The sequence below is a fragment of the Neoarius graeffei genome, chromosome 7 (assembly GCF_027579695.1).
Source record: "Neoarius graeffei isolate fNeoGra1 chromosome 7, fNeoGra1.pri, whole genome shotgun sequence".
Lineage (NCBI taxonomy): Eukaryota > Metazoa > Chordata > Actinopteri > Siluriformes > Ariidae > Neoarius > Neoarius graeffei.
The window spans coordinates 54,382,316-54,409,182 of NC_083575.1; the positions used below are offsets into that span (position 1 = coordinate 54,382,316).

At 41.1% G+C, this 26,867-nt stretch overlaps 2 protein-coding genes across 2 annotated transcripts in view; one reads left to right on the top strand and one right to left on the bottom strand.

The window, feature by feature from the left end:
* Window positions 1-541: 541 nt before the first annotated feature.
* c7h10orf53 (chromosome 7 C10orf53 homolog) lies at window positions 542-23,692 on the top strand. Its single transcript, XM_060924964.1, has 3 exons — window positions 542-629; window positions 762-881; window positions 23,613-23,692. Exons 1-3 carry the CDS (start codon window positions 542-544, stop codon window positions 23,690-23,692), a joined length of 288 nt encoding a protein of 95 aa, XP_060780947.1.
* Window positions 23,693-24,340: 648 nt separating this feature from the next.
* The window catches only part of ogdhl (oxoglutarate dehydrogenase L), a 47,293-nt gene continuing 44,766 nt past the window's right edge, over window positions 24,341-26,867 (bottom strand). The window contains 5 exon segments of the mRNA XM_060924965.1: window positions 24,341-24,464; window positions 25,096-25,250; window positions 25,714-25,877; window positions 25,990-26,062; window positions 26,568-26,693. Coding sequence (XP_060780948.1) covers window positions 24,341-24,464; window positions 25,096-25,250; window positions 25,714-25,877; window positions 25,990-26,062; window positions 26,568-26,693 — 642 coding nt within the window.

Consider the following 26,867-nt stretch of genomic DNA (forward strand, 5'->3'; position numbering starts at 1 on the left):
GCTAGCACTAGAGAGTTCACCGGCGTTTCCATGCGCCATTTCCATTGAGTAGAACAGCCAGTGAACCGCAGCGTGTTCTTCCGCTGACGTCACAACATGGCCGCGAGCCACGGACCCAGTTTTCTTGCGCTGTGCAATTAAAAGTTGGATATTCGCGTAACAACAGCTTCTTTTCACGTAATTATAACAGAAATCTAACATGTTTGCCATGTTGTATAGTTTATTTAAGAAATTGCATAGAGTCATGTTCGTGTCATCAGCCCTTTAAAATACATCTTTTGAGGGGGCTTGTTTAGCTTTTGGGAGGGTCAACCCCCCCCCCGATCCCCCTCATTTCGCACACTGCTTCGAATTACAGACGTCTGACATCTTCAATATCACTTGTCTTCAGTAGGTAAACAAAGTTCGGTTGTTCCACAGGACAAGGGTAGCAACGGTTGCTAATGTAAGTGTGACGTCAGTGCACGGGGGTCCATTCATCAGCACGCCTCAGTGTGTTGGTGTCTTGCGGTTTCCGCTCAGAAAACTGAGATTATGCCCGATGTCTTCACTGGTTACTATTCGATATGGCCCTTACGAATCATGTGGAGTTGTGGATCACAAGACTTTCCGCCTGAAAGGCCTGCAAGGTTCTTTCGGTTTTTGGCTAATGTAGTTAATGCTAGCAGCCTCTCTGTGGACTTAACGTGTGCATCATAGTTCAACAAAGTAAAGAACGTAAAATGGCAAGTAAAATCTCTCTCTCTCTCTGTCTCTCTCAGCGGTTCTGAGAGACTGCAGCTATGTGTGTGTTCTTGAGGAAGCACCTGACTGGAACCACGTGGAGCTGATGTTTCATGGAGAAAGCGTCTATCAGTGCGACATCAGGAAACTGGAGTTTGGTAATACAGTCCTCCAATCTCAGTATCAATGAATTACAGTTACCGTGAAAGAAAAAAAAAGGAAAATCACAACACTATTTACTACAGGCTGCTGCAGTGCTTTGGGAACCACATTTATGTACATACTGTATATTTACATACAACCCCAATTCAAAAAAAAGGGGGGGGGGGAATGCTAGGATTTAGAAATCTTGGAAACCCTATATTTCACTGAAAATAGTAAAAGACAACATACTGAATATTGAAACTAAGCCTTTTTTAATGCTTATTTTGAATTTAGTGCCAGCAACATGTTTCAACAAAGTTAGGACGGGACAACAAAAGACTGGAAAAGCTGTATAATGTATATTATTTTAAATGCTAATTGGCAGCAGGTTAGTAACATGATTCAGGACTGTGTGTACTTGGCACCAGTCCCAAGCCCGGACAGACTGAAGGCCCAGTGTGAGATGAGTGTGAGCTAAACTGGTTACTAACCTTCTGAAAATAAAGTTTGTATAGATGATTATGTATAAAAAGATCATCACAGAGAGGCTGAGTCTCTCAGACGTAAAGATGGAGAGGGATTCACTACTCTGCGAAAGACTGCATCGGCAAATAGTGCAGTAATTTAAGAATAAAGTTCCTCAATGTAAAATTGCAAAGAATTTAGGGATCACATCATCTGTGGTACATAATATTGTTAAAAGATTCAAAGAACCTGTAGATGTTTTTGTATGAAAGGGACAAGGCCAATAACCAATATAATGGATGCCCATCATCTTCGGGCCCTCAAGCAACACTGCATTAAAAACAGACAAGATTCTGTAGTGGAAATTGCTGCATGGGCTCAGAAACACTTCCGAAAACCATCATCTGTGACCATAGTTCATCACTGTATCCATAAATGCAAGTTAAAATTTTACCATGCAAAGAAGACACTGTACAGAATCAGAATCGGAATCATGTTTACTGGCCAAGTATGTTGACACACACAAGGAATTCGCTTCTGGCAGTTGGTGTGTCTCTAGCAATACAGAAAAGGTGTGCACGCGCGCGTGCATGCGCGTGTGTGTGTGTGTGTGTGAGTGAGAGAGAGAGAGAGAGAATATATGCAAGTTATGTACATGTAATATAAGAAAAATGTATATATGTAATATATAATATGGACAAGATAGACATTACACAAATATGCAAACTACAACAGCTATTATGTACAATATACATAAATGTACAATACCTATATTATATACAATGTCAAATTTCTGTATTATACAATATCTATCTATAATCTAAATATCTATAATACTTGACTATAATAAACAATATAATGTACTATATCAATAATATACAACCGCAATTCCAAAAAAGTTGGGACACTGTGTAAAACATCAGTAAAAACAGAATGTGAAGATTTGCAAATCATGGAAACCCTATATTTCATTGAAAATAGTACAAACACAACATATCAGATGTTGAAACTGAAAAATTTTAGATTAGATAAAACTTTATTGATCCCTTTGGGAGGGTTCCCAAAAATTGAAAAATATATGCTCATTTTGAATTTTATGTCAGCAACATGTTTCAGAAAAGTTGGGACGGGGCAACCACAGACTGAAAAAGTTGTTTAATGCTAAAAAAACTAATTGGTAACAGGTCAGTAACATGACTGGGTATAAAAAGAGCATCCCAGAGAGGCGGAGTCTCTCAGAAGTAAAGATGGGGAAGGGCTCACCGCTCTGTGAAAGACTGCGTGGGCAAACAGTACAATTTAAGAATAACATTCCTCAATATAAAATTGCAAAGAATTTGGGGATCACATCATCTGTGGTATGTAATATTAAAAGATTCAGAGAATCTGGAGAAATCTCTGTATGCAAGAGACAAGGCTGAAAACTGACACTGGATGCCTGTGATCTTCGGGCCCTCAGGCAACACTGCATTAAAAGCAGACACGTGTCTGTAGTGGGAATCACTGTATGGGCTCAGGAACACTTCAGAAAACCATTGTCTGTGAAAACAGTTTATTACTGCATCCACAAATGGCAGTTAAAACCATATATAAACAATATCCAGAAACACCGCCACCTTCTGGGCCCGAGCTATTTTACAATGGACTGAAGCGAAGTGGAAAATTGTCCCGAGGTCTGACGAATCAAAAGTAGAAATTCTTTTTAGAAATCATGGACACCACATCCTCTAGGTTAAAGAGGAGAGGGACCATCCAGCTTGTTATCAGTACACAGTTCAAAAGCCAGCGTCTGTGATGGTATGAGGGTTCATTAGTGCACATGGCATGGTTAGCTTGTACATCTGGGAAGGCATCATTAATACCGAATGATATATACACGTTTCAGAGCAATATGCTGCCATATAGACAAAATATTTTTCAGCGAAAGCTTTCTTTCTTTCTTTCTTTCAGCAAGACAATGCCAAACTGTTTTCTGCACATATTAAAACTGCACGTCTCTGTAGTAAAAGAGTCTGGGTGCTAAACTGGCCTTCCTGCAGTCCAGGCCTGTCTCCCATTTAAAACATTTGGTGTATTATGAAGCACAAAATATGACAAAGGAGACCCCGAGCTGTTGAGCAACTGAAATTGTATATCAAGCAAGAATGGGACAACATTTCTCTTTCAAAACTACACCAATTGGTCTCCTCATTTCCCAAATGTTTACATAGTGTTGTTAAAAGTAGAGATGATGCAACACAGTGCATCACATGCCCCTGTCCCAACTTTTTTGAAATGCATTGCTGACATCAAATTCAAAATGAGCATATATTTTTCAAAAAACAATAACATTTCTCATTTTCAACATTTGATCTGTTGTCTTTGTACTATTTTCAATGAAATATAGGGTTTCCATGATTTACAAATTATCACATTCTGTTTTTATTTATAGCTGACACAGTGTCCCAACTTTTTTGGAATTGGGGTTGTACAATATCTATAATATACAGTATACATTATAAACATGTATGCTATCAACAATATAAACAGTACACCATATACAGACAATATGCAGGATATTTACAGACAATATACAATATACTAAATATATACACGACAGTCAGTGTACACAGTGTAGTGAGGTAGTGCAAACAGGAGTCTGTTACAGGAGGTATAAGTGGTGCGATAGTCTAATGGTAAGGATGGTTCAGGTCAGATATTTACGGCGCTGATGGCACGGGGAAAGAAGCTGCTCTTATGTCTGGTGGTTCTGGGTCTCAGTGCTCTATAGCACCTGCAGGAGGGGAGGAGGTGGAAAAGGTTGTGACCAGGGTGTGAGGAGTCCTCACGATTTTCTTTGCCCGCTTCCTGGTTCATGAGATGTACAAATCCTGGAGGCTGGGCAGGGGAGCACCGATGATCCTTTTTGCTGGTCTTACTGTTTGCTGCAGTCTGTTCCTGTCCTGTTTTGTGGCTGCACCAAACCAGACTGTGATGAATGTGCATAGGACAGATTCAGTGACAGTAGTGTAAAACTGTCAAGTCAAGTTTATTTGTATAGCGCTTTTAACAATAGACATTGTCGCAAAGCAGCTTTACAGAATTTGAATGAATTAAAACATGAGCTAAATTTACCCCTAATCTATCCCCAATGAGCAAGCCTGTGGCGACAGTGGCAAGGAAAAACTTCCTCAGATGACATGAGGAAGAAACCTTGAGAGGAACCAGACTCGAAAGGGAACCCATCCTCATTTGGGCAACAACAGACAACATGACTATAACATTATCAGTTTTAACATGAAGTCAGTTTCGTTGATGTTATAACTCTTCACTGATGGAAACTTGAGTGCAAAACTGTTTATGACAACTGCAGTCCTAAAGTTAGCAAGTCAACTGTAGTCCTCAGCCATAAAAGCATTACTGTAAGAGTCCAGAGCATCTTCCAAGTGTGACTTTCAACTGTCCATATGGGGCCGTCCTCCACAGGAGCAATGTGATGAGACTCCAACCAGGCACCAGGATGGATCAGGCAAGTCCGAGTAGCAGAAGAGGTCAGCATCTCGATCTCAAGATTGACATGTAACTCAGAGGAACAGATTGGGGGGGGAGGGAGAAAACATAGGTTGTTAGGTATGCCCAATGTCACCTGAATAAGTAGGAACAGTATACATTTTGCACTGAGTACAAGCAGGGACTCTGGCAAAACTAACTATTACAGCATAACTAAAAGGGGAGAGCCAGAAGGTAATACAGGCATGAGGGAGCCCCGGGACATAAAGCAGCCAACCACTACACCGTCAACAAACTCGAGTGAGCAAGCGAGTGGGGGACTGACAGCATCCATACATCCCAGTTTACCAAAACACTCTATGTCTGAGAACCCTCCAGATCTACACCTTTACCTCATAAACATCATTAACAAAAGGTTTGACTAAACAGATGTTTTCAGCCTAGACTTAAACGCTGAGACTGTGTCTGATTCCCGAAGGCTGTTCCATAACTTTGGGGCTTTGTAAGAAAAGGCTCTGCTCCCTGATGTAGCCGTCACTATGCAAGGTACCAGCAGATAGCCTGCACCTTTTGATCCGAGTAGGCATGGCGGGTCATAAAGGACCAGAAGTTTGCTCAGGTACTGTGGTGCGAGACCATTCAGTGCTTTAAAGGTCAATAGTAGTATTTTATAATTAATACGAAATTTGATTGGGAGCCAATGCAGTGTGGATAAGACAGGGGTGATGTGGTCATATTTTCTAGTTCTAGTAAGGACTCTTGCTGCTGCATTTTTAACTAACTGGAGCTTGTTTATGCACTTATTGGAACATCCAGACAGTAAGGCATTACAATAATCCATCCTGGAGGTAACAAAAGCATGAACTAGTTTTTCTGCGTCGTGTAGTGACATTAAATTTCTTAGCAATATTTCTGAGATGAAAGGAAACTATCCGGGTAATGTTATCAATGTGAGTTTTGAATGAAAGACTGGGGTCAGTAATCACCCCGAGGTCTTTTACTGCTGCACGTGAAGAAACAGAAAGGCCATCCAGAGTTACTGTGTAATCAGAAAACTTACTTCTAGCTGCATGTGGTCCTAGTACAAGTACTTCAGTCTTGTCAGAGTTAAGCAGAAGGAAGTTAATAAGCATCCAGTGTCTAATGTCCTTTACACATTCCTCAGTTCTATTCAGCTGGTGTCTCTCATCAGGTTTTGCAGAAACATACAACTGTGTGTCATCAGCATAACAGTGGAAACTAATAGAATGTTTACGAATAATATCACCCAGAGGTAACATATATAAAGAAAAAAGCAGTGGACTCAAGACAGAACCTTGTGGAACACCAAACTTCACCTCAGTATGTCTAGAAAAATCACCATTACATCAACATACTGATAGCATCAGTTAAATAAGAGCTGAGCCAGGAGAGGGCCGTTCCCTTAACTCCCACAACATTTTCTAGTCTATCCAGAAGAATGGAATGATCAATGGTATCAAATGCTGCACTAAGGTGAAGCAACACAAGCAGCAAGACACAGCCCTGATCAGACGCCAACAGTAGGTCGTTTACTACTTTAACCAGAGCAGTCTCTGTGCTATGATGAGGTCTAAATCCTGACCGATACGTTTCATGGATGTTATTCCTATGTAAATATGAGCATAACTGCTGTGCCACAGCTTTTTCAAGGATCTCAGAGATAAAGGGGAGGTTTGATATTGGCCGATAATTGGACAGCTGACGGGGATCAAGGTCAGGTTTTTTAATCAGGGGTTTGATAACTGCTAGTTTAAAGGATTTGGGTACATAGCCAATCGTAAGAGAATAATTTATTATTTTTAGAAGCGGTTCAGTTACTTCAGGTATTATCTGTTTGAGTAGACGTGTAGGTAAGGGGTCTAGTTCACAAGTTGAGGCTTTTGATGCGGAGATTAATGAAAGTAATTCAATTTCTCTAAGGGGAGTAAAACATTGTAATTGCTGATCTGATACAGTTATATTGTTAACTACAGGGTCACTTACATTGTCTGACCTTAAATTAGTAGTTTGAATTTTTTGTCGGATATTTTCAATTTTGTCATTAAAAAAATTCATGAAATCATTGCTACTACATACTGCAGGTGTGCATGTGTCTATAGTGGACTTATTCCTGGTTAATTTTGCGACAGTATTAAATAGGAATCTAGGATTATTTTTGTTATCTTCTATTAGGGAGGAGAGATATGTTGATCTAGCAGCACTAAGAGCTTTTCTATACTTCAGGAAACTCTCCTTCCACGCTAATTTGAACGCTACCAATTTTGTTTGACACCATTTACGTTCCAATTTTCGAGTGGTCTGTTTTAAAGTGCGTGTGTCATCATTATACCAGGGTGCTAATTTTTTCTCTCTGATCATTTTCCTTTTAAGAGGAGCTGCATTATCTAAAAGTATAGCAGAACGTTGACTAAGCATTCAGTTGCCTGATCAAGTTCCACAGGGGCTGACAGTGACCCAAAGTTGATAACTCTGGGAGATCATTTATAAAACTGTGCAGTAGTTGACGTGAATGTACATTTAATACAGTAGCATGGTGAGGTGCATATATTATTACTCAGACATAGTTTGAATGAGATGAGATAATGATCTGAGATAACTTCAGACTGTGGAAGTACGACTATATTTTCTACGTTTAACCCGAATGTTAGTAGTAGATCGAGGTTGTGACCACCATTATGGGTCGGTCCTAAGACATTCTGATTAATCCCTACTGAATCTAAAATGGACACAAACGCTGTTTTCAAAGGGTCTTCTGGGTTATCGAAATGAATATTAAAATCTCCGACAACTAAAGCTTTGTCGAAGGAAATAACCAGATCTGAGATAAAATCTGCAAATTCAGAAAGAAACTCAGAATATGGCCCCGGGGGCCTGTAAATAATAAGTAACGGAATTAACTGGGTAGACCTATTTTTTGAGGCTACATACATTATATTAGTATGAAGAACTTCAAATGTATTACATTTATAACCAAGTTTGTGTGTTACACCTAGATAATCATTGTAAATAACCGCAACGCCTCCTCCTCTGCCAGTTAGACGAGGCTGGTGTATATAATTGTACCCAGGAGGACTAGCTTCATTTAATGCTATATATTCATTTGGCTTAATCCATGTTTCAGTTAAACACAGTACATTAAACTCCTGATCAGTAATAAGTTCATTAACCATTAGTGCTTTAGATGTAAGAGATCTAATATTTAATAGCCCCACCTTTAGATCAAAGGTGCTGGCAGTGGCTGTACAGTTAGTATGACCTAATTTTATATTGATTAGGTTACTGGAACAAACTCTCTGAGTATTTCTACTTTTTTGTTTAGCTCGGGGAACAGACACAGTCTCGATGTAGTGGACCCTGAGTGATGACTCTGTGCAGCTAGCAGACAGTTGGTTTAGCCTGTTCGTCTGCTCCCTGGCCTTGGCTCTGGATCGTCAGAAATTAACTAGACCTGTTCTGAGACTATGACCTATGCTGCAAGAAATGAGAGCAACACCTTCCCGAGTGGGATGGATACCGTCCCCACCCTAACAGGCCAGCAGTGCCCTCAAAATTAGCCCAATTATCTATAAAGCCCAAACTGTTTTCAGAGCACCACCTGGACAACCAGCAGTTCAGCAACCATAACCTGCTGTAAGCTATATCGCCATGCCGCATTGGGATAGGGCCAGAGCATACTACAGCATTGGACATTGCCTTTGCTAACTTAAACACCTCTACAAAGATACTCTTCGTAACCTCAGACTGACGAAGGCGTATATCATTAGCTCCTGCATGGATAACTATCTTTGAGAATCTGTGCTTGCCTAGGACCCTAAGATTACCTGCTATGTCCGGCGCCCTGGCTCCCAGTATACACCTGACTAAAGCTGCTGGTGCCCCTAAAGGCCTAGCTAATTTCACGTGCCGTATGATAGAGTCCCCTATAACCAGAGCTCCTTCAGGTTTCTCAATGGGTGCATCACTAAGGAGAGCAAACCCTGTTCGACACATGAAGCGGAGAGGAATGGTGCTCCCGTGGGCGAGCCTCAGCGGTAGCTTTGGCTGTACGCTTGTGCCACTGAGTCGTCACCCATTCGTCCCGCTGTGAGGGCTCCAATGCCAGAGTTGGGGGATTACTAACTCCACCTAGGGCATCCAGACTTTCCCCTACAGAAACAACACTGTTCTTCTCACTGGCCTTCTCTAAAGCCTGGGTATGCACTTCTAAAACTGCAGTCTTTTCCATCAGAGAGCTAACTAATCTGCACTTTTCACAAATAAAGCTGTCACTAGCGATGGAGGAAGAATGACTAAACATCCTGCACTCAGCACACTGAACAAGCTGAAGGTGTGCCATAATGAAAGGATTCACGTACCTTAATCGAGGATCTGTTGATATTAAAGCAGATCCGATGTGGATGGTCTCCACTTGTGGCCTTTACGCAGAAGGAGAGAAAAAAAAAGAAAGCTTCTGGTCTTGGCGTTCTTCTGAAAAAAAACGGAAAAAAGCAAAAGTGGAAAGTACAAAAAGGAAAGTACAACCTCGATTCCAAAAAAGTTGGGACAAAGTACAAATTGTAAATAAAAACGGAATGCAATAATTTACAAATCTCAAAAACTGATATTGTAGTCACAATAGAACATAGACAACATATCAGATGTCGAAAGTGAGGCATTTTGAAATTTCATGCCAAATATTGGCCCTTTTGAAATTTCATGACAGCAACACATCTCAAAAAAGTTGGGACAGGGGCAATAAGAGGCTGGAAAAGTTAAAGGTACAAAAAAGGAACAGCTGGAGGACCAAATTGCAACTCATTAGGTCAATTGCCAATAGGTCATTAACATGACTGGGTATAAAAAGAGCATCTTGGAGTGGCAGCGGCTCTCAGAAGTAAAGATGGGAAGAGGATCACCAATCCCACTAATTCTGCACCGACAAATAGTGGAGCAATATCAGAAAGGAGTTCGACAGTGTAAAATTGCAAAGAGTTTGAACATATCATCATCTACAGTGCATAATATCATCAAAAGATTCAGAGAATCTGGAAGAATCTCTGTGCGTAAGGGTCAAGGCCGGAAAACCATACTGGGTGCCTGTGATCTTCGGGCCCTTAGACGGCACTGCATCACATACAGGCATGCTTCTGTATTGGAAATCACAAAATGGGCTCAGGAATATTTCCAGAGAACATTATCTGTGAACACAATTCACCGTGCCATCCACCGTTGCCAGCTAAAACTCTATAGTTCAAAGAAGAAGCCGTATCTAAACATGATCCAGAAGCGCAGACATTTTCTCTGGGCCAAGGCTCATTTAAAATGGACTGTGGCAAAGTGGAAAACTGTTCTGTGGTCAGACGAATCAAAATTTGAAGTTCTTTATGGAAATCAGGGACGCCGTGTCATTCGGACTAAAGAGGAGAAGGATGACCCAAGTTGTTATCAGCGCTCAGTTCAGAAGCCTGCATCTCTGATGGTATGGGGTTGCATTAGTGCGTGTGGCATGGGCAGCTTACACATCTGGAAAGACACCATCAATGCTGAAAGGTATATCCAGGTTCTAGAGCAACATATACTCCCACCCAGACAACGTCTCTTTCAGGGAAGACCTTGCATTTTCCAACATGATAATGCCAAACCACATACTGCATCAATTACAGCATCATGGCTGTGTAGAAGAAGGGTCCGGGTACTGAACTGGCCAGCCTGCAGTCCATATCTTTCACCCATAGAAAATATTTGGCGCATCATAAAACGGAAGATACGACAAAAAAGACCTAAGACAGTTGAGCAAGTAGAATCCTACATTAGACAAGAATGGGTTAACATTCCTATCCCTAAACTTGAGCAGTTTGTCTCCTCAGTCTCCAGACGTTTACAGACTGTTGTAAAGAGAAAAGGGGATGTCTCACAGTGGTAAACATGGCCTTGTCCCAACTTTTTTGAGATGTGGTGTTGTCATGAAATTTAAAATCACCTAATTTTTCTCTTTAAATGATACATTTTCTCAGTTTAAACACTTGATATGTTATCTATGTTCTATTCTGAATAAAATATGGAATTTTGAAACTTCCACATCATTGCATTCCATTTTTATTTACAGTTTGTACTTTGTCCCAACTTTTTTGGAATCGGGGTTGTACAATAAAAAAATGAAGAGGATACTGGAAAATTATTTGTAGAAAAAATTAAAAAAAGATTAGTGATTAATGTCAACACTTGCAGAAAAAAGACTCGTCGCAAACAACTCGGAAACCAGGAAGTGCATAGCACAGAATGCGTATGCACCAACTCAACCAACCAACTGTGTCAGCAGCTCCTGTGACAGACCATACTTCCTGAGTTGCCACAGAAAATGCATCATCTGCTGGGCTTTTTTTAAGGATGGAGTTGATGTTGGAATCCCATTTCAAGTCTTGTGAGATGGTAGTTCCCAGGAATTTGAAGGTCTCCACAGTTGACACAGGGCTGCTGGATATTGTGATGGGGAGCATCACAGAGGGACATCTCCTGAAGTCCACTATCATCTCTACTGTCTTGAGCGTGTTTAGCTACAAGTTATTCTGACTGCACCAGAGCACCAACTGTTCAACCTCCCACCTGTATGCAGACTCGTCACCATCTTGGATGAGGCCTGTGACCGTAGTGTCATCTGCAAATTTCAGGAGTTTTACAGTTGGGTCTATGGAGGTGCAGTCATTGGTGTAAAGAGAGAAGAGCAGTGGGAGAGCACACATCCCTGAGGAGCACCAGTACTGATTGATCGCATGCCAGAAGTGACTAGCCCCAGCCTTACTTGCTGTTCCCTGCCTGTCAGGAAGCTGTGATCCACTGACATATGGCAGGTGAGAAATTGAGCTGGGACAGTTTAGAGGAGATGATTTCTGGAATTATGGTGTTGAACGATGAGCTGAAGTCTACAAACAGGATTCTTGCAAAGGTCCTTGGGCAGTCAAGATGTTGCAAGATGTAGTGCAGTCCCATGTTGACTGCATCATCCACTGACCTGTTTGCCCTGTAAGCAAACTGCAGGGGTTCTAGCAGGTGACCTATTGTACTCTTCAGGTGGGCCAACACTGGTTGTTCAAAGGACTTCATGACCACAGACGTCAGAGCGACAGGCCTGTAGTCATTTAGTCCTGTGATGGAGGGTTTCTTGGGAACTGGAATGATGGTGGAACGGTTGAAGCAGAAGGGGACTTGACACAGCTCGAGGGATCTGTTGAATATCAAATGCAAGAGAGCGCAGTGCCAGGGCTGCCATCCATGGCCCCATCTTGAAGCAGTATTTGGAAACACTGCAGCCATGAGCCTAAGAGGTCACTGGTTCTGACTGGGGGGGGGAGTGAATGAACAGAAACCTCCCTACAGAACTCTCTCTCTGCATCCATGCCTGAAGTGCCCCAACTGTTCCCCGGGCACTGTAGCATAGCTGCTCTGGGTATGTGTGCGTGCACATTGCTCACTTGCGTGCACGTATGTGTTCTTTGGATGGGTTAAATGTAGAAAAGGAATTACGTCGTGCTCTAGTGTACGTGATAAAACAACGGTTGCTTCTTCTCTTGGCCTGAGCTCAATTACAACGGACTGAGGTGAAGTGGAAAACTGTCCTGTAGTCTGATGAATCGTAATTTGAACTTCTTTTTGGAAATCATGGACATCACATCCTCCGAGCTAAAGAGCAAAGGGACCATCCAGCTTGTTATCTGCACACAGTTCCAAAGCCAGCATCTATGATAATATGGAGGTGCATTAGTGCACATGACATGGATAGCTTGCAGATGTGGGAAGGCACCATTAGTGCTGAATGATATATACATGTTTCAGAGCAACATGTTGCCATCCAGACCATATTTTTTTCAGGGAAGGCTTTGCTTATTTCAGCAAGACAATGCCAAACTGCATTCTGCATGTATTACGAGCACATGGCTCCACAGTGTAAAAAAAAAAAGTCTGGGTGCTAAACTGGCCTGCCTGCAGTCCAGACATGTCTGCCACTGAAAACATTTGGTGCATTATGAAGCACAAAATATTACAAAGCAGATTCCGAAGTGTTGAGCAACTGTAATTGTACCTATGTCCGGCAAAAAGTGGTACAAAATTTCACTTTTAAAACTATAGCAGTTGGTCTCCTCAGTTCCCAAACATTTACAGAGCGTTTTTAAATGTAGAGATGATGCAACACAGTGGTAAACATGCCCCTGTCGCATGCCCAACTTTTTTGAAACATTCAAAATGTGCATATATTTAAAAAAATATATACTAAAGTTTCTCAGTTTCAACATTTGATGTGTTGTCTTTGTCCTATTTTCAATGAAATATAGGGTTTCCATGATTTTGCAAATCATCAGTTTGGTTTTATTATGTTTTACAGTGTCCCAACGTTTTTTGGAACTGGGGTTGTATGAACAGTTCTTCAACAGGTGTAAAAGTAGACACTTGTCCAAAAAAGAAACAGATACAATCAGCATCATTTTATAGTTTTAAACTATTAATTGATAAATAGACTTAGAATTAAGACCAAGTCACTTTTTAAATTTGTCATCCAGTATTACACTTATAGTTCAGTCATAAATGTATAGTTCCTGTTAATTTCCCATATTAGAATCTCCACTGCCCGGCCGAAAAAGTTGCCATTGGATTTAAATAAGCAAATAATTAAGAGCCTTTGGTTGGATAATTACTGCAGCAATTAATATGGTTCAGCTGGCAATCGTTTAACCCTGATACAGTGAGTAGCTTCTCATTTCTTTAACAACCATGGAAGACTTATCCCATTGTGTTAGAAAAGATGTTACTGTGTTTCAGAAGGGTGAAATTTATTGGCCTGCATTAAGCAATGAAAACAACTAAGGAGGTTGCTGAAATTACTGGAATTGGGTTAAGAACTGTCCAGCATATTATTAAAACCAGGAAGGATAGTGGTGAACCATCAACTTCACAGAAAAAATGTGATCGGAAAAAAATTTTGACTGACTGATCACAGATCACTTAAATACTTGAAGTCAAATCATAAGTTGTTGACAGCAGAACTCATGGCTATGTTTAATAGTGAAAGTAAGAGCATTCCCACACACGCAGTGCAGTGGGAACTCACAGGATTGGGACTAAACACCTGTGTAGCCATAGGAAAACCACTTGTTAGTGAGACTGAAAAGGGTTCAATTTGCTAGAGAGCATAAAGTTTGGACTCTGGAGAAATGGAAAAAGGTCCTGTGGTCTGATGAATCCAGATTTACCCTGTTCCAGAGTGTCAGAGTAAGAAGGAAAGTGCATGAAGTGATATACCCATCATGCATAATGGGCAGTGTACAAGCCTCTGGAGTAGAGGTGGGCAAACTACGGCCCGCAGGCCACATCCGGCCCGTTGGCATTTTTAATCCGGCCTGCGGAAGACAATCATATAAACGCGATTGAGCAGATCTATATTTAATATATATAAGCTTCAGTGTTATCACGTAGACAGGTGTTCTAGAGATCCGTCTTTCCAGTCAGTCGTATTCACGCGAGATTACATTTGCAGAGTGGTGCAGCGCGTGCCATGGAAGTCATTCTGGCGCCCGTGCCACTGATGATCTCGAGAACACAGGATAAAACTTTACAATGAGTGGTCCTAAAAAAAGAAAAGTGGACAGTGAGTGCAGGGTGTTCAATAAAGAATGGACAACTAAATATTTTTTTGCTGAAGTCCGATCAAAGGCTGTATGTCTTATTTGCAAAGAAACCGTTGCAGTTTTAAAGGAATATAACATCAAACGGCACTTTTCCTCCAAGCATGCTAAGTATGCTAACAACCAGTCAGCGCAAGAACGGACGAATACAGCTCAGCGGTTGCTAGCTGGTTTGCAGGCTCAGCAAAACACCATCCGACAAACTTCCATTCAAGAATCAAGCACAAAGGCAAGTTATTTACTCGCATTTAAATTGGCCAAATCCAGCAAGCCTTTCTCCGAAGGGGAGTTTATTAAAGAATGTATGATCGAGACAGCAGGCATCTTGTGTCCTGAGAGCAAGGACAAATTTGAAAAAATTAGTTTATCACGCAGGACAGTGACTCGCCGCATTGAACAAATTGATGATGACTTGGCTAGCATGCTGAATAAGAAAGCGGAGTCATTCACATTATATTCCCTGGCCTTAGACGAGAGCAATGACGTGAGAGACACCGCTCAGTTCTTAGTTTTCATCAGAGGGATTGACGACCAGTTTGAGATTACAGAAGAGTTTTTGGCCATGGAATCGCTAAAAGGGACAACGCGAGGAGAGGACCTGTATGGCAGTGTGTCGGGGGTCATTGAAAGGCTCAAGCTACCGTGGAGTAAGCTCGCCAACGTTACCACAGACGGATCACCAAACCTAACGGGAAAAAACACAGGACTGCTAAAAAGAATTCAGGACAAAGTAAAAGCGGATAATCCTGAGCAAGAAGTTATTTTCCTTCATTGCATTATCCACCAGGAAGCATTGTGTAAATCTGTACTGCAGCTTGACCACGGAGTGAAGCCAGTTGTCAAACTTGTCAACTTCAGTTGAGCGAGGTTACTTCAGCATCGTCAGTTCATTACGTTTCTGGAAGAAACTGACGCCGATCACCAGGATTTGCTGTACCACTCCAACGTCCGCTGGTTAAGTTTGGGGAAGGTATGCCAACGTGTATGGGAGCTCAAACAGGAGATCATCTCGTTTTTGGAGCTGCATGGGAATTCTGACAACTTTCCTGAGCTGAGTGACACAGCTTGGCTTTGTGATTTCGCTTTTGCTGTGGACATACTGACTCACATGAATGACCTGAACGTGAAGCTACAAGGGAAAGAGCAGTTTGTTCATGAAATGCACCGAAACATCATAGCCTTCAAAACCAAGCTTGATTTATTCTCAAAGCAAATGTCAAAGAAGTCATTCACTCATTTCCCCACACTGGCTACGTTGACAGAGGCCCCTCGACGTGTGAAGAAATACACAGGATTACTGGACGACCTGCATAAAGAATTCTGTCGTCGGTTCTCTGACTTCAACAAAATTGACAAGTCGCTTCAGATGGTGTCATGTCCCTTCACACAGAACCCCGAAACGGCGTCACAGGAGTTACAGCTAGAACTCATTGATCTTCAGAGTGACCCCGTCTTGAAAGAAAAATTCAACTCAGTTACACTGCGTGAGTTTTATGCTTCACTGAGTGCAGACACATTTCCAAACATCCTAAGGATGGCGCAGAGGATGCTGGTGTTGTTTGGCTCCACGTATGTGTGTGAGCAAACTTTCAGTGTGATGAACATAAACAAAACACCCCACAGATTCCAGCTGAGTGATGAACACCTCAGATCTGTTCTGAGACTTGCCACAACAAAACTAACACCAGACTTTGATGCGCTGACAAAGAAGGGCGATCAACAACACTGCTCCCACTAAACGTGAATGTGAGTATTAACACTTTCTCTTTTTAAAACTATGTTGGAGCTGTAATAAGATGGTAGTCACATGTTTACAGACATATCAGGGATGAGAATTGTCCGCGGATCTGCGGAATTCTGAGTTTTTCCCGCTGAAAATGTCATTTTTGTGAAATGTGTAAATCCGTTGAGAAAATTTCGGGGGGTAGGGGTCGGCACGAGGCGAGGCTTGTGGTGGCACAAGCAGGCAGGACCGACCGACCGCCCGCCAGCATCTTTCGGCAACGCTCATCGCAAAATTAGTTGCAGCTGTGATAACGGAAATCGTCATTGCTTTCTTCAATATTTATGCTAACGACAACTCACGACGATTTCCGGCAACGTTTTGGCACTAGTTTCATCTCACTTCTATAATTCACGGAGAAACAAGCTATACGTACACGGTTTTGATCACTTCTTAAGTTCTAGTTATTTTGGTTAGTTTTCAAAGTTACTTCGCCAATATGGCGAAAGCTTTGGACCGCAAAAATGAGGATCGTGCCAGGGAAATCGATAAATCGAACGGGATAAAGAACTGTTTCCGATGGGCATGGCTCGATAGTAGCGTTACCGTGCAGATAGGGACACAAACTGTGACGACGTGCCTGACGGAACATATCCGAAAAGTGGACATGCCGGGAAAGTTCTGTGTATTCGGTGCTCAGATATGATCAATTATGGAAACAGAGGAACTAGAAACATCCAGGAGCACATCAAAACAAAAAGGCACAAAGGTACGTTTTACTTAAATTGTCAAAGATAGAGTCAGGAGGAATTTAATATATCGTTACGGTTACCTCCATTATCGCTCACGATATATATGTGTGTGTGTGTGTGTGTGTGTGTGTGTGTGTGTGTGTGTGTATATATATATATATATATATATATATATATATATATATATATATATATGTGTATATAGTGTCACGGAGTGAGCCGTGACGCTCGTGCGCACACACCTTCACTCACACTCACCTCTCACGCAAGCACACAGCGTACAGGCAGCAATCTGCCGGCAATGTTCAAACATCTTGGCTGACCTGTCACTGTGAGTTGCACCTCATTTCCATTACTGTCTTCTGTATGGGTATTACTGGTTTTCAAGCATTTCATACTCCACCGTTTGCCATAGTTTCTAACGAGAGCAGCATTTGTTGCGAGTGCAGGGAAAGGCCTACCGGCATTCTAGTAACATTTGTTTGGCTCCACTCATATGTAAAACGCATCACACATTTCTAAGCATTTTCATCTCCCATCTGTTAAGCATTGTCTATGGTCTAGGAAACACACGTACAAACCGGTTATTTCTAACGTCAAGTTTATTTAGTTCTAGCATTTTTATAACACAAAATAGTTTTTAGTAACTCCTCACGCAAACTCCACATACTTCCTGTTTGTTGTGGGAAACCGAGGGACTGTACCATTGGCTTGTTATGGAGGGGTTTCGTGGGTGTTTGGTAGAACGGACTATTTTAACGGGGGTGTTTTACTGGTGTTGGGGAAACATGTATTTTACTATGCACTGAAGGGTTTTTGGTAAATGAAAATTATTTTGGATGTTTGTATATTTTGTGTTTGTTTCTTTAAATTGTTATTTTGTATTTAGGATGTCATTATTTAGTTGACTGATTAATTTTGCAATTTGGGCTCAACTGTGGGAGGGGCTGTGGGTATGTAAGCTCTGCAGTAGCTCCGCAGTAGCTCCAGAGCCTCAGTGTAGGATATAATGATGAGGAAAGTACTGGTCGTACACCCGCTGGCCTAATTCTTCGGTCAGAAAGAACGCAGCTGTTCTAGAGGTTGTATCTTGTCATTTATTAATTGTCTCTGTACATATCTACATCTGTGTCAGGTTCTGAAGTTGTGTTGTGGTCTCTAAAACAAAGACAGAAATAAAAGGAAAAACAGGACAATGCTAAGTTATTCACATTACAAACATGTCCTATCTCACTCTATTCGAAGGTAATAATTACAGCAAAGGTACAGAATACACAGCAATTATTATATGGTGATTAACAGTACTAAACGTCATTTACAGCATGAAAACAACAGGAAAATCGTACCGCCTTATATATCCATGGGCTAACATAAAACACCGTTGATAGGATTGCTAACACGATATTGCTGAGTCACGGAACACTCTAGACATTTCCAATTACAAAGAAAGATTGTCTGGCTTAAATACAAACTTAGAAATGGCTGTACCAACGAAATAAATTGCTATACAAACGAAATGAAGCCTAACAAGGAAAATAAGTAGCCTGGGAAATCCCATGCTGCTTTGCACAATCGTTCCGATCTGAAAAGACAGCATGGAAACTATGGTCTAAAGGCTCGCCTGAGTTAGGGAGCCAATCAGAGAGTGGGGAGGGGTGGAAAGACGGTGACGCGTACTACTCGACAAACGGAAGCTTGTAGTTTATTTGGGACTGTTTACGGATCACATTTAACATGGCGGCGAGCGATACGAACCAAACTTTTGATCAAGCTTTAGACACTGTTCTGAATAGTTTAGAGCGAAAGTTTGTTTTAAAAAAAGAACAGCGTTTGGCGTTACAGTCTTTTGTTGACACAAAGACAGATGCCTTTGCCTTGCTCCCGACAGGGTTTGGTAAAAGTCTCATTTACCAACTAGCCCCCTTAGTGGCTAAGCAGATGGGGTTTAGCCAAACCCCAGTCGTTGCGGTAGTCTCGCCACTGACTGCCTTGGTGGAAGACCAGGTAAAGGAGGCAGGCGATCTCGGGATTTCTGCGGCACAGCTTGGTCCAGAGCAGGAAAATGCTATCAAGAGTTGCCTCTTCGTCGTCTTCGTCGCTCTAACTACGTCACCGGGTACAACTGCCATGATTGGCCATGGGCTACGTATACGCCAAATGATAGACATTTGCAACGTCCAATAAACGGCCGTTGACAATCGTAAACCACACCTCCCCTACGAGAAATTCAATAGGCGGATTCCAGACCATATTTCACTTGTAATATGGTCTGGTGTTAACCAGACTAGAAAATAAGGGCACTTACATTTACATTCACGCACAACAGCACCGAGAGACCTTCAAACGAGACATGAGACTCCGAGAATGCGACGGCATGAAAGAGAAACGTCCGTGCCTGTTTATATCACGCAGCTAAACAAACATTCGAAGCGTGATCAGCAGCTCCTTAAAGGGGTGGTGCCGCATTTTCTTAAAGGTCCCATGGCATGAAATTTTCACTTTCTGAGGTTTTTTAATGTTAAAATGAGTTCCTTTGACCTTCTTAAGTCACCCCAGTGGCTAGAAATTTCATAATGTGTAAACCAAACTATGCCCAACATTTGAGAATGGCGCGTCAAAACGGCGCATTGATAAGCTCTTCCCTTTACTACGTCAGCAAGGGAGATGATCCCCACCCCCCCCGGATTCCCACCCACTGTATGGATTGCCCCGCCCAGTTGTAGTGAGGAGACCATAGAGGACACAACATGGCATCACCTAAGCGAGCGAAACATGGAAATTGCGCTGTACATGGATGTGACAACACAGAAAAGAGTCTGTTTTTACTGCTGACGGGAGAGCCCCTGAAGACGCAGTGGCTTAATTTTATTTACTTCAATAATACGCCGTCGAGTCTACCTAAGACGGTGTATGTTTGTCGGAAGCAATTTCCTGAGGAATGTTTCCACAACTTGGGACAGTACAGGGCAGGTTTTGCACATCAACTGTCACTGAAGCCTGGGTCTGTACCAAGCATCCCTGCCGCATCAGCAACAAACACCGAACAAGTAAGTGTATAACTGGTCGTTTTGCCGTGTTTTAAAATCGGCGCGTTAGCCTAGCAATGGCTACATTAGCTGTGCAGCTAACCGCTTCCTGCAGTTAGCCAGGTAATCTGCGCTACAAAACTAAAGAGCATGCAGCATGCTCTGTTAAACTGAGTTTAGTCTGGAAATTGACTGTAACTTATGAGCTTATGTTTGACTGTTGCTCCGCAATGCATGTCTTCCGTTGGATAAGCGATATGTTGTTGTAGTTGCTGCTTCTATCCTCTTTGGTTATGGAGTGCGTGTTCAAGCCTAGGGTATTATACGTTCGGAAACTACCACTCCGAACACTCTCACTCTCTGTTCTCTGTGTCACGTTGAGTTTACGAAAGGAGTCCGAGGGAGAACGGGGTTTTGTCTTAGCAGCGTGGCTACAGGCGCTGATAGCAGTGAGTATGTGTGCACGCAGCTTGGTCAAGCCCCTCCCCCTCCCCCCATGGCCCGCCCACACCCTCTACCCTTCCCCGCCTCCTGCTTTTCATTAGCAAAATGACGCACTGGGAAAAGCGCTGAAATAGGGCTTTCTCCCAGGAGGCTATGCTTACGTGCCGAGGGTTCATTTCGAGAAAGGCTGCGGATATAACATCCGGAAGCCTCCACGAGCCCGTTTAAAGCATCAACAAACCACCATGCCATGGGACCTTTAAAGGCAAAGTATTTTACATAGGACAACAGGAATTTACATAGAAGAAGGCAGGGAATTTGTACACTCAGTTGTGGGTGGAACGTCTTGTTTGAAGGTACTGTGGTTTGGCTGACTAATAGTTTTGTTCAGGGTCTTTTTTGATTTAGTCTGGCAAACTTGAAGCCTCTTTATTTTTGTGTTTTCTTATTTTGTATAGTTTTCTTTTTGGCAATTTGAACCTTGGTTTGGCGCACTGTAAATATTTGCACTATTTTAAGAAAAGTTTTGAAAATAGAAAAAATAAAAAATATATTTTTGGAGGAAGAAGTTTTCCGGCTCTCTGTCTGCTCCACCGCCGTCCATCCTTGCAACTATATATATATATATATATATATATATATATATATATATATATATATATATATGAGGGAAAGGGGGATTGTGAATTGGGCAAATGCCCCTAGACTGGCCAGGCATTTCAGAGTTTTTTTTTAAAATGTCCCATTCTCATCCCTGTAATATAAAAAGTATAACTCTTAGTAATTTTGGTTGTCGTGGGTGGCTGCTGTAGTGCTGGCGTTTGTTTTTAAGTACCATGTGCTTTTGGGTGTCTGCTCCACCCCTCATTTATGTCCCTGTCTGCTATTATAGGTGTATTATGAGCAGCTGACCTTGCTTCTGCTTATATCTGTTCCTGGACTTTTGCCTGTGGAGGTTATTCTGATCTATGAGTGGCCTTTTGGAATATGAAAACCTGTTTGGAACCTGTGTTTTGATTTTTTGAGGACTGGAAATATTTCAGTGAGTGACTTTGAACCTGAAAACCAGTTTGGAGTTTTTTGCTTTCTTGAGCTGTTTTGTTTGATTTTGTGGGCTGGATGGATCCAGTGCCAAACCATTGAACTGCAAACATGTTGGCATGGTGTGGTACCCAAAAACATTTTGGAATGGTGTGGTACTTCTCCTACTAATGGTGGTTGGTTGTACTGGCAGGCTGGAAGTGGATGGTTAAAAAAAAAAAAAACTCGTGTAAATCTACAAGTTCAGTGAAATGTACAAAAATGATATTTAGTTGTATGTATAAAATGATACAAATATACAAATACACTGGCATCCTACTCATCCTGGCAGCTCAAAGATGTAATTTAAGAATTAAGTGTGCTACTTTTCTTACTGTCACGTGTGTGTTTGTGTGTGTGTGTGTTTGTGTGTGTGTGTGTATTACTGTTCTGGATGGATCCAGTGCCAATCTATTGAACTGCAAACATTTTTCTGCTCTGCCTTTGTTGACTGAGAACTAAAATAAATGTCAATCTGATCTGCATTTGGGTCTCTGTCAGTGAAGGCCTTACAAGAACACTAAAGCTTTTCTGGTTTATGTTCGATATGTATGAATTTGGTGCTGGCCCAGCCCGCCTGGCAAATTTCAAAAGTCAATGTGGCCCCTGAGCCAAAAAGTTTGCCCACCCCTGCTCTGGAGGCAGTGTTATGGATGGAAATAAATATTGTGATAATGCAGAAGGTTGCTGAAACAATGTGACTGTGAATGCGCACCATAATTGAAGCTAAAGGCGGGGCAAAGAAATATTAGTGTGCCTTTTTTTTTTTAGTCAGGCAGTGTATTAAGAGTATTAATATATGCTGTTTCCATTCATTCATTCATGTTCAGTTACCACATTATAGGCAGGGTCATGGTAGACCTGGAGCCTATTCTGGGAACACTAAGCATGAGATGAGAATACACCGTGAATAGGACACCAGTCCATCCCTGGGCAACATAAACATACATTCACACACTCCTTTATACCTTGGGGCAGTTCAGAATTGCCAGTTAATGCCTGTATGTTTTTGAGAGGTGAGAGAAAGCTGTAGAAAAATCACACAGATAAGGGGAGATCATTTAAAACTCCACATAGACAGTAACCCAAGCTCAGCTTTGAACCTGGATGCTGCACCAGGATGCTTGTTTCATTTAACTCTTCACTAACGGGTTCATGAATGTAATTAAACTCCCATTGCCTCCCTTACATATTTGTGTTGTTTCTGTTCAATTCTGTATTCAAATCTCTTTGAATTAGCATTATGGAACTTCTTGATTGAGTCGCCAGAATAGTTTGGATATTTGCACTTGTTCTACATTTCAAAGCAGGTTTTTTAAGGCTGCTATATTTTTTGTTCTTGTTGCATCTAACCTACTTATGCAGTGTTCCCTACATATATTAACTTGTGATTATAGTCAGGGTTGCTGTACTTATCAAAACATTTGAGTTTATATAGAAACTGTGCACAAAACCACTAAAGCTTCCAGTAACATTTCTCTCTTATATATAGATATTTATCTCTTAAAATATATGAGACAAAATGACTGTATCTACACTATATGGCCAAAAGTATGTGGCCTAGCCACCTGACTATATGTATTTGTTGAACATGCCATTCCAGAGTTAGTCCTTTCTTGTTATAATTCAGTCTTCTGGAAAGACTTTCCACTAGATTTTGGAGTGTGGCTGTGGGGATTTGTGTTCATTCAGCCACAAGAGTGTCCATGAGATTGGGCAAGAAGGCCTGCAACATAGTCAGCATTCCAGTTCATGTCAAAGGTGTTTGTGCGGGGTTGAGGTCAGAGCTCAGTACAAGCCACTCAAGGTCTTCCACTCCAAACTTGGCAAACCATGTCTTCATAGATCTTAGTTTCTGCACAGGGAAATTGTCATGCTGGAAAATGTTTGGACCTCTTAGATCCAGAGAAGGGAGATCTTAATGGTACAGCATACAAAGGCATTCGGAATTATTCTGTGCTTCCAACTTTGTGGAAATCGTTTAGGGGAGACCCACATATGGGGTGATGGTCAGGTGTCCACATACTTTTGGCCATATAATGTCTGTGGAGTTTATACACTGAATGTATCTGACAAGTTCTTGTTTCACTAGGTGGTGATGGGCAGCTTGATCCACTGTGTCAAGAGGCCATAGAAGCAGTAAGGAATGCACCCCAACAACAGCAAATATGATATTTACAATCCTGAATAAAACAAATGACAGATTTGTCTTTTTTTAACAGTAATTTTATACTATTATTGCTCATAGCTCAAACAGAGCCAGGCTTGTCATGTCGCTATATTGTCATGTCATTTGTTAACAAAGATATAAAAAGACATTTCTTTATGAATGTGTGGGTTCTATCCTTCGGTTGAATCATGTATTATAAAACATACTGACCTTACTTCATAGTCCAAAAAGGACAATCCTAATTTAGGAGCAACTACAAATATCATAGCGGCCAGAAAGAATACTGCTGCTTGTCACTATGCCATCTGTTTGGCGTCTTAAAATGAAACCAGGTGTGGAGCAAAGTGATGAGACATGAGGGAAAAGAATACAGTGCCGTCAAGAATAACCTGAGCTCAAAAGCACTGTGATAAATTGTACTGTAAGTGATCCCAGCATTCTAATATCATATTATATTAAGTTCTATACTAGTTCTTGAATATGGCTAAACATCTCTATATGAAATTCTAAGACAGATGAATACAGCAATCAAAACCTGAATGCTACAGGATTACTGTATTGCTGGGTACGTATTGTGCATTGAAAGCAAAGCTTCCATGAGGCTAAAGCACCAATTCTAAGGAATATTTAAAGTAAGCAGTTCATTAGCATTAAAAGCTCTTGCCATCAAATGCACTGAGGTCAAATGCAGTGGTCATGAACTTCTTCAGCTCTGCCAGGTGTGTGAATTTGTTTCCTGTGGCAGGGGCTGCAGCAGGGTCACGGCCAACGTACCTGAGAGAGGGACAGGGTGAAAATACTTGAGTAATTGTGCCTTGTCACTATAATTAAGGTCTTCTCTTGTCATATTTGTACTCTACACTGACTTAATTGCATTTCCATGCAAAAATCACCTTCAAAGTGTTCAGTATGAACCCATAAGATCTGGCTTTCTTTCATTCAGCCAATGACTGTAGGCTATATAATAATTGTATGCAGTTTAGCATTTATTCATTTCAGTTTAAAATCCAATCAGTGTAAAAAAAAAAAATGATCAAGAATGATGTCAATTCCTCATCTGTTATGGATAAGCTACAAGACTGTGGTGTGGAACTTGAAGCCCTGGGCCCTACCTCAGTAAAATGTTTCAATATGCCGGAGTAAGCAAAGACTCGTATAAAATGACGTGTCCTCTTCGCTGCCCAAGAAAGCATGAACTCCATCCAGTTTGAAAAAGCATATTTGGGTAAGTTTAGCTAATTTTCAGGTGGATGCTTTCAATTTAATTGAGTAAGATTTTGAGTATACTTTCCCTTTAGTATAATTTCTCAGCATTTTTTCAGAGAAGAATTTGAGTTGACTGTGCAAAAACCTGCTTTGCTTCTACATTCACTGCTGTTGGAATGGGTTAACAGACAGGATTCACTATATTGGTTTCTTGTTGGAAAGCACACTAAGGAAGCGTGGTCTTATGTAGTCATAATAGCCCATGTTCTTATGCTCTTCCTGACACCATATGAGCTCAGCATTGCTGTACATCTCAACTTCTTTCTTGATCAGGTCAAACGGAAGTGGCGATATCTGAAAATTGAGATTAAATAAAAAAGTAAAGGATTACTGTGTCTAAATGTGCCTTGGTTATACACTGTATAGCCAAAAGGTTGTGGACACGTGACCCCCATCAATCCATTAGCCACATACAGGTATTAAAGTGTATCAGTAGGCTGAAAGACAATCACAAACAACAGAAAGAGAATGTGCCCCTCATTATCCTGTGACCGCAAGATTTTAACCAGGTTGGATCAACTGGAACTCTTACATCACAAACTTAAAATTTGATTTCACTCCAGTATGTTAGTGTTACTTTATAAACATCATAACTATATGGCAAAAGTTTAACAACTGACTTAATGTTTGTAGTCAGTTTCTGATGGTCTTTACTATTTGTGATAATTTAACTGTTAAATTTTTTAATTGTAGCATATAAAAGGCTACATAAATACAGTGCATCTTGCACTGCACTTTAGAAATAACGACAGTTAACCTGCTCCATTCAGACAATTGCAACCCTATCCTCTAGTCTGAGTTGTTTTCTTTCTTTTGCTAGGTCATAGTAGACTTTGCCCGTGCAGATGATGACCCTTTTCACAGCCCCTGGGTTTTTAGATGCAGGACCATCATCTGGCATGATTCTTTGGAACTTGGTTCCTGAAAGCAAAATAAAAACAAACCAAAAAAATACCCCTATAGTCTTTCCTTTTTATTTCTCGAAAAATGATAAGGATGATCACTACTAATCCGGATTTATATTTTCTCATACCTGGGGTCATCTCATCGAAGCTGGAGCGGGCCTCAGGGAGCCTCAGTAAGGACTTAGGAGTGAAGATAATTAGCTGAGGAGGAAGTAAGATGTCAGTCATAGTGAAACAGAAGTAAGCTTTTAGTAGTTTCACTTTAAGGAATGTACACTGTAAATAAACCTCTGAGCTGTGAATCCAACCAAAACAGTAAATTAAGAGAACTTTTGTACAAAGCAGACTGTGATGTCCCCAGACAGCCTGTTTAATTTGCTCAGGAAGAGATTTTCTCATGCTCTACAAAGCACTGCATTTATCTGTAACTGGGGAACACTTTAGACAATTACTGTAGCGGAAAGCCATGAGTGTGGGGAGAATCCTGAAACTTTCAGCCTATGCTATTGCAAGTTTTATGCCCATCAGAGTTCTCTTCATCTCTTTTGCTTGTACTATACAACAAAAATGACAACTACACTGGTCAGATACTTGTAAATAGCCAAAGCTCTGTGACTTGAGTAGGAATAAACTTTATTACAAGCAAATATTTAAGTAATACAGTATTTGGATTCAGCATGTACTAGACAAATAAAATATTTCTTACTGGCTTTCGGAATGGTAATAAGATCTGTCTTCTCAGCACATGAAAGTAATTAGCAGGTGTCAAGCAGTTGACCACGATCCAGTTAGAGTCATAAAGCTGTTGGACCTCAAAGTCTCCAGTGAATTCCTTGATTATAAGTTAGCAAAATACAGCTGATTAACTTTGGTCACTAATGGTAAAAGGTCAGCTGTAGAATTCCAGAGAGTGGGCAAAAATGATTCATGATTGGTAAAATACAACTTCAAATCAGAAACAGTTGGGATGGTATGGAAAATGCAAATAAAAAATGAAAGCAGTGAT

Coding starts and splice junctions, on each gene's coding strand:
- c7h10orf53 (XM_060924964.1), top strand. CDS start 542: ATGTCTTCACTGGTTACTATTCGATATGGCCCTTACGAATCATGTGGA. Junction 630..761: donor CCGCCTGAAAGGCCTGCAAG/GTTCTTTCGGTT, acceptor TGTCTCTCTCAG/CGGTTCTGAGAGACTGCAGC. Junction 882..23,612: donor CATCAGGAAACTGGAGTTTG/GTAATACAGTCC, acceptor TTGTTTCACTAG/GTGGTGATGGGCAGCTTGAT.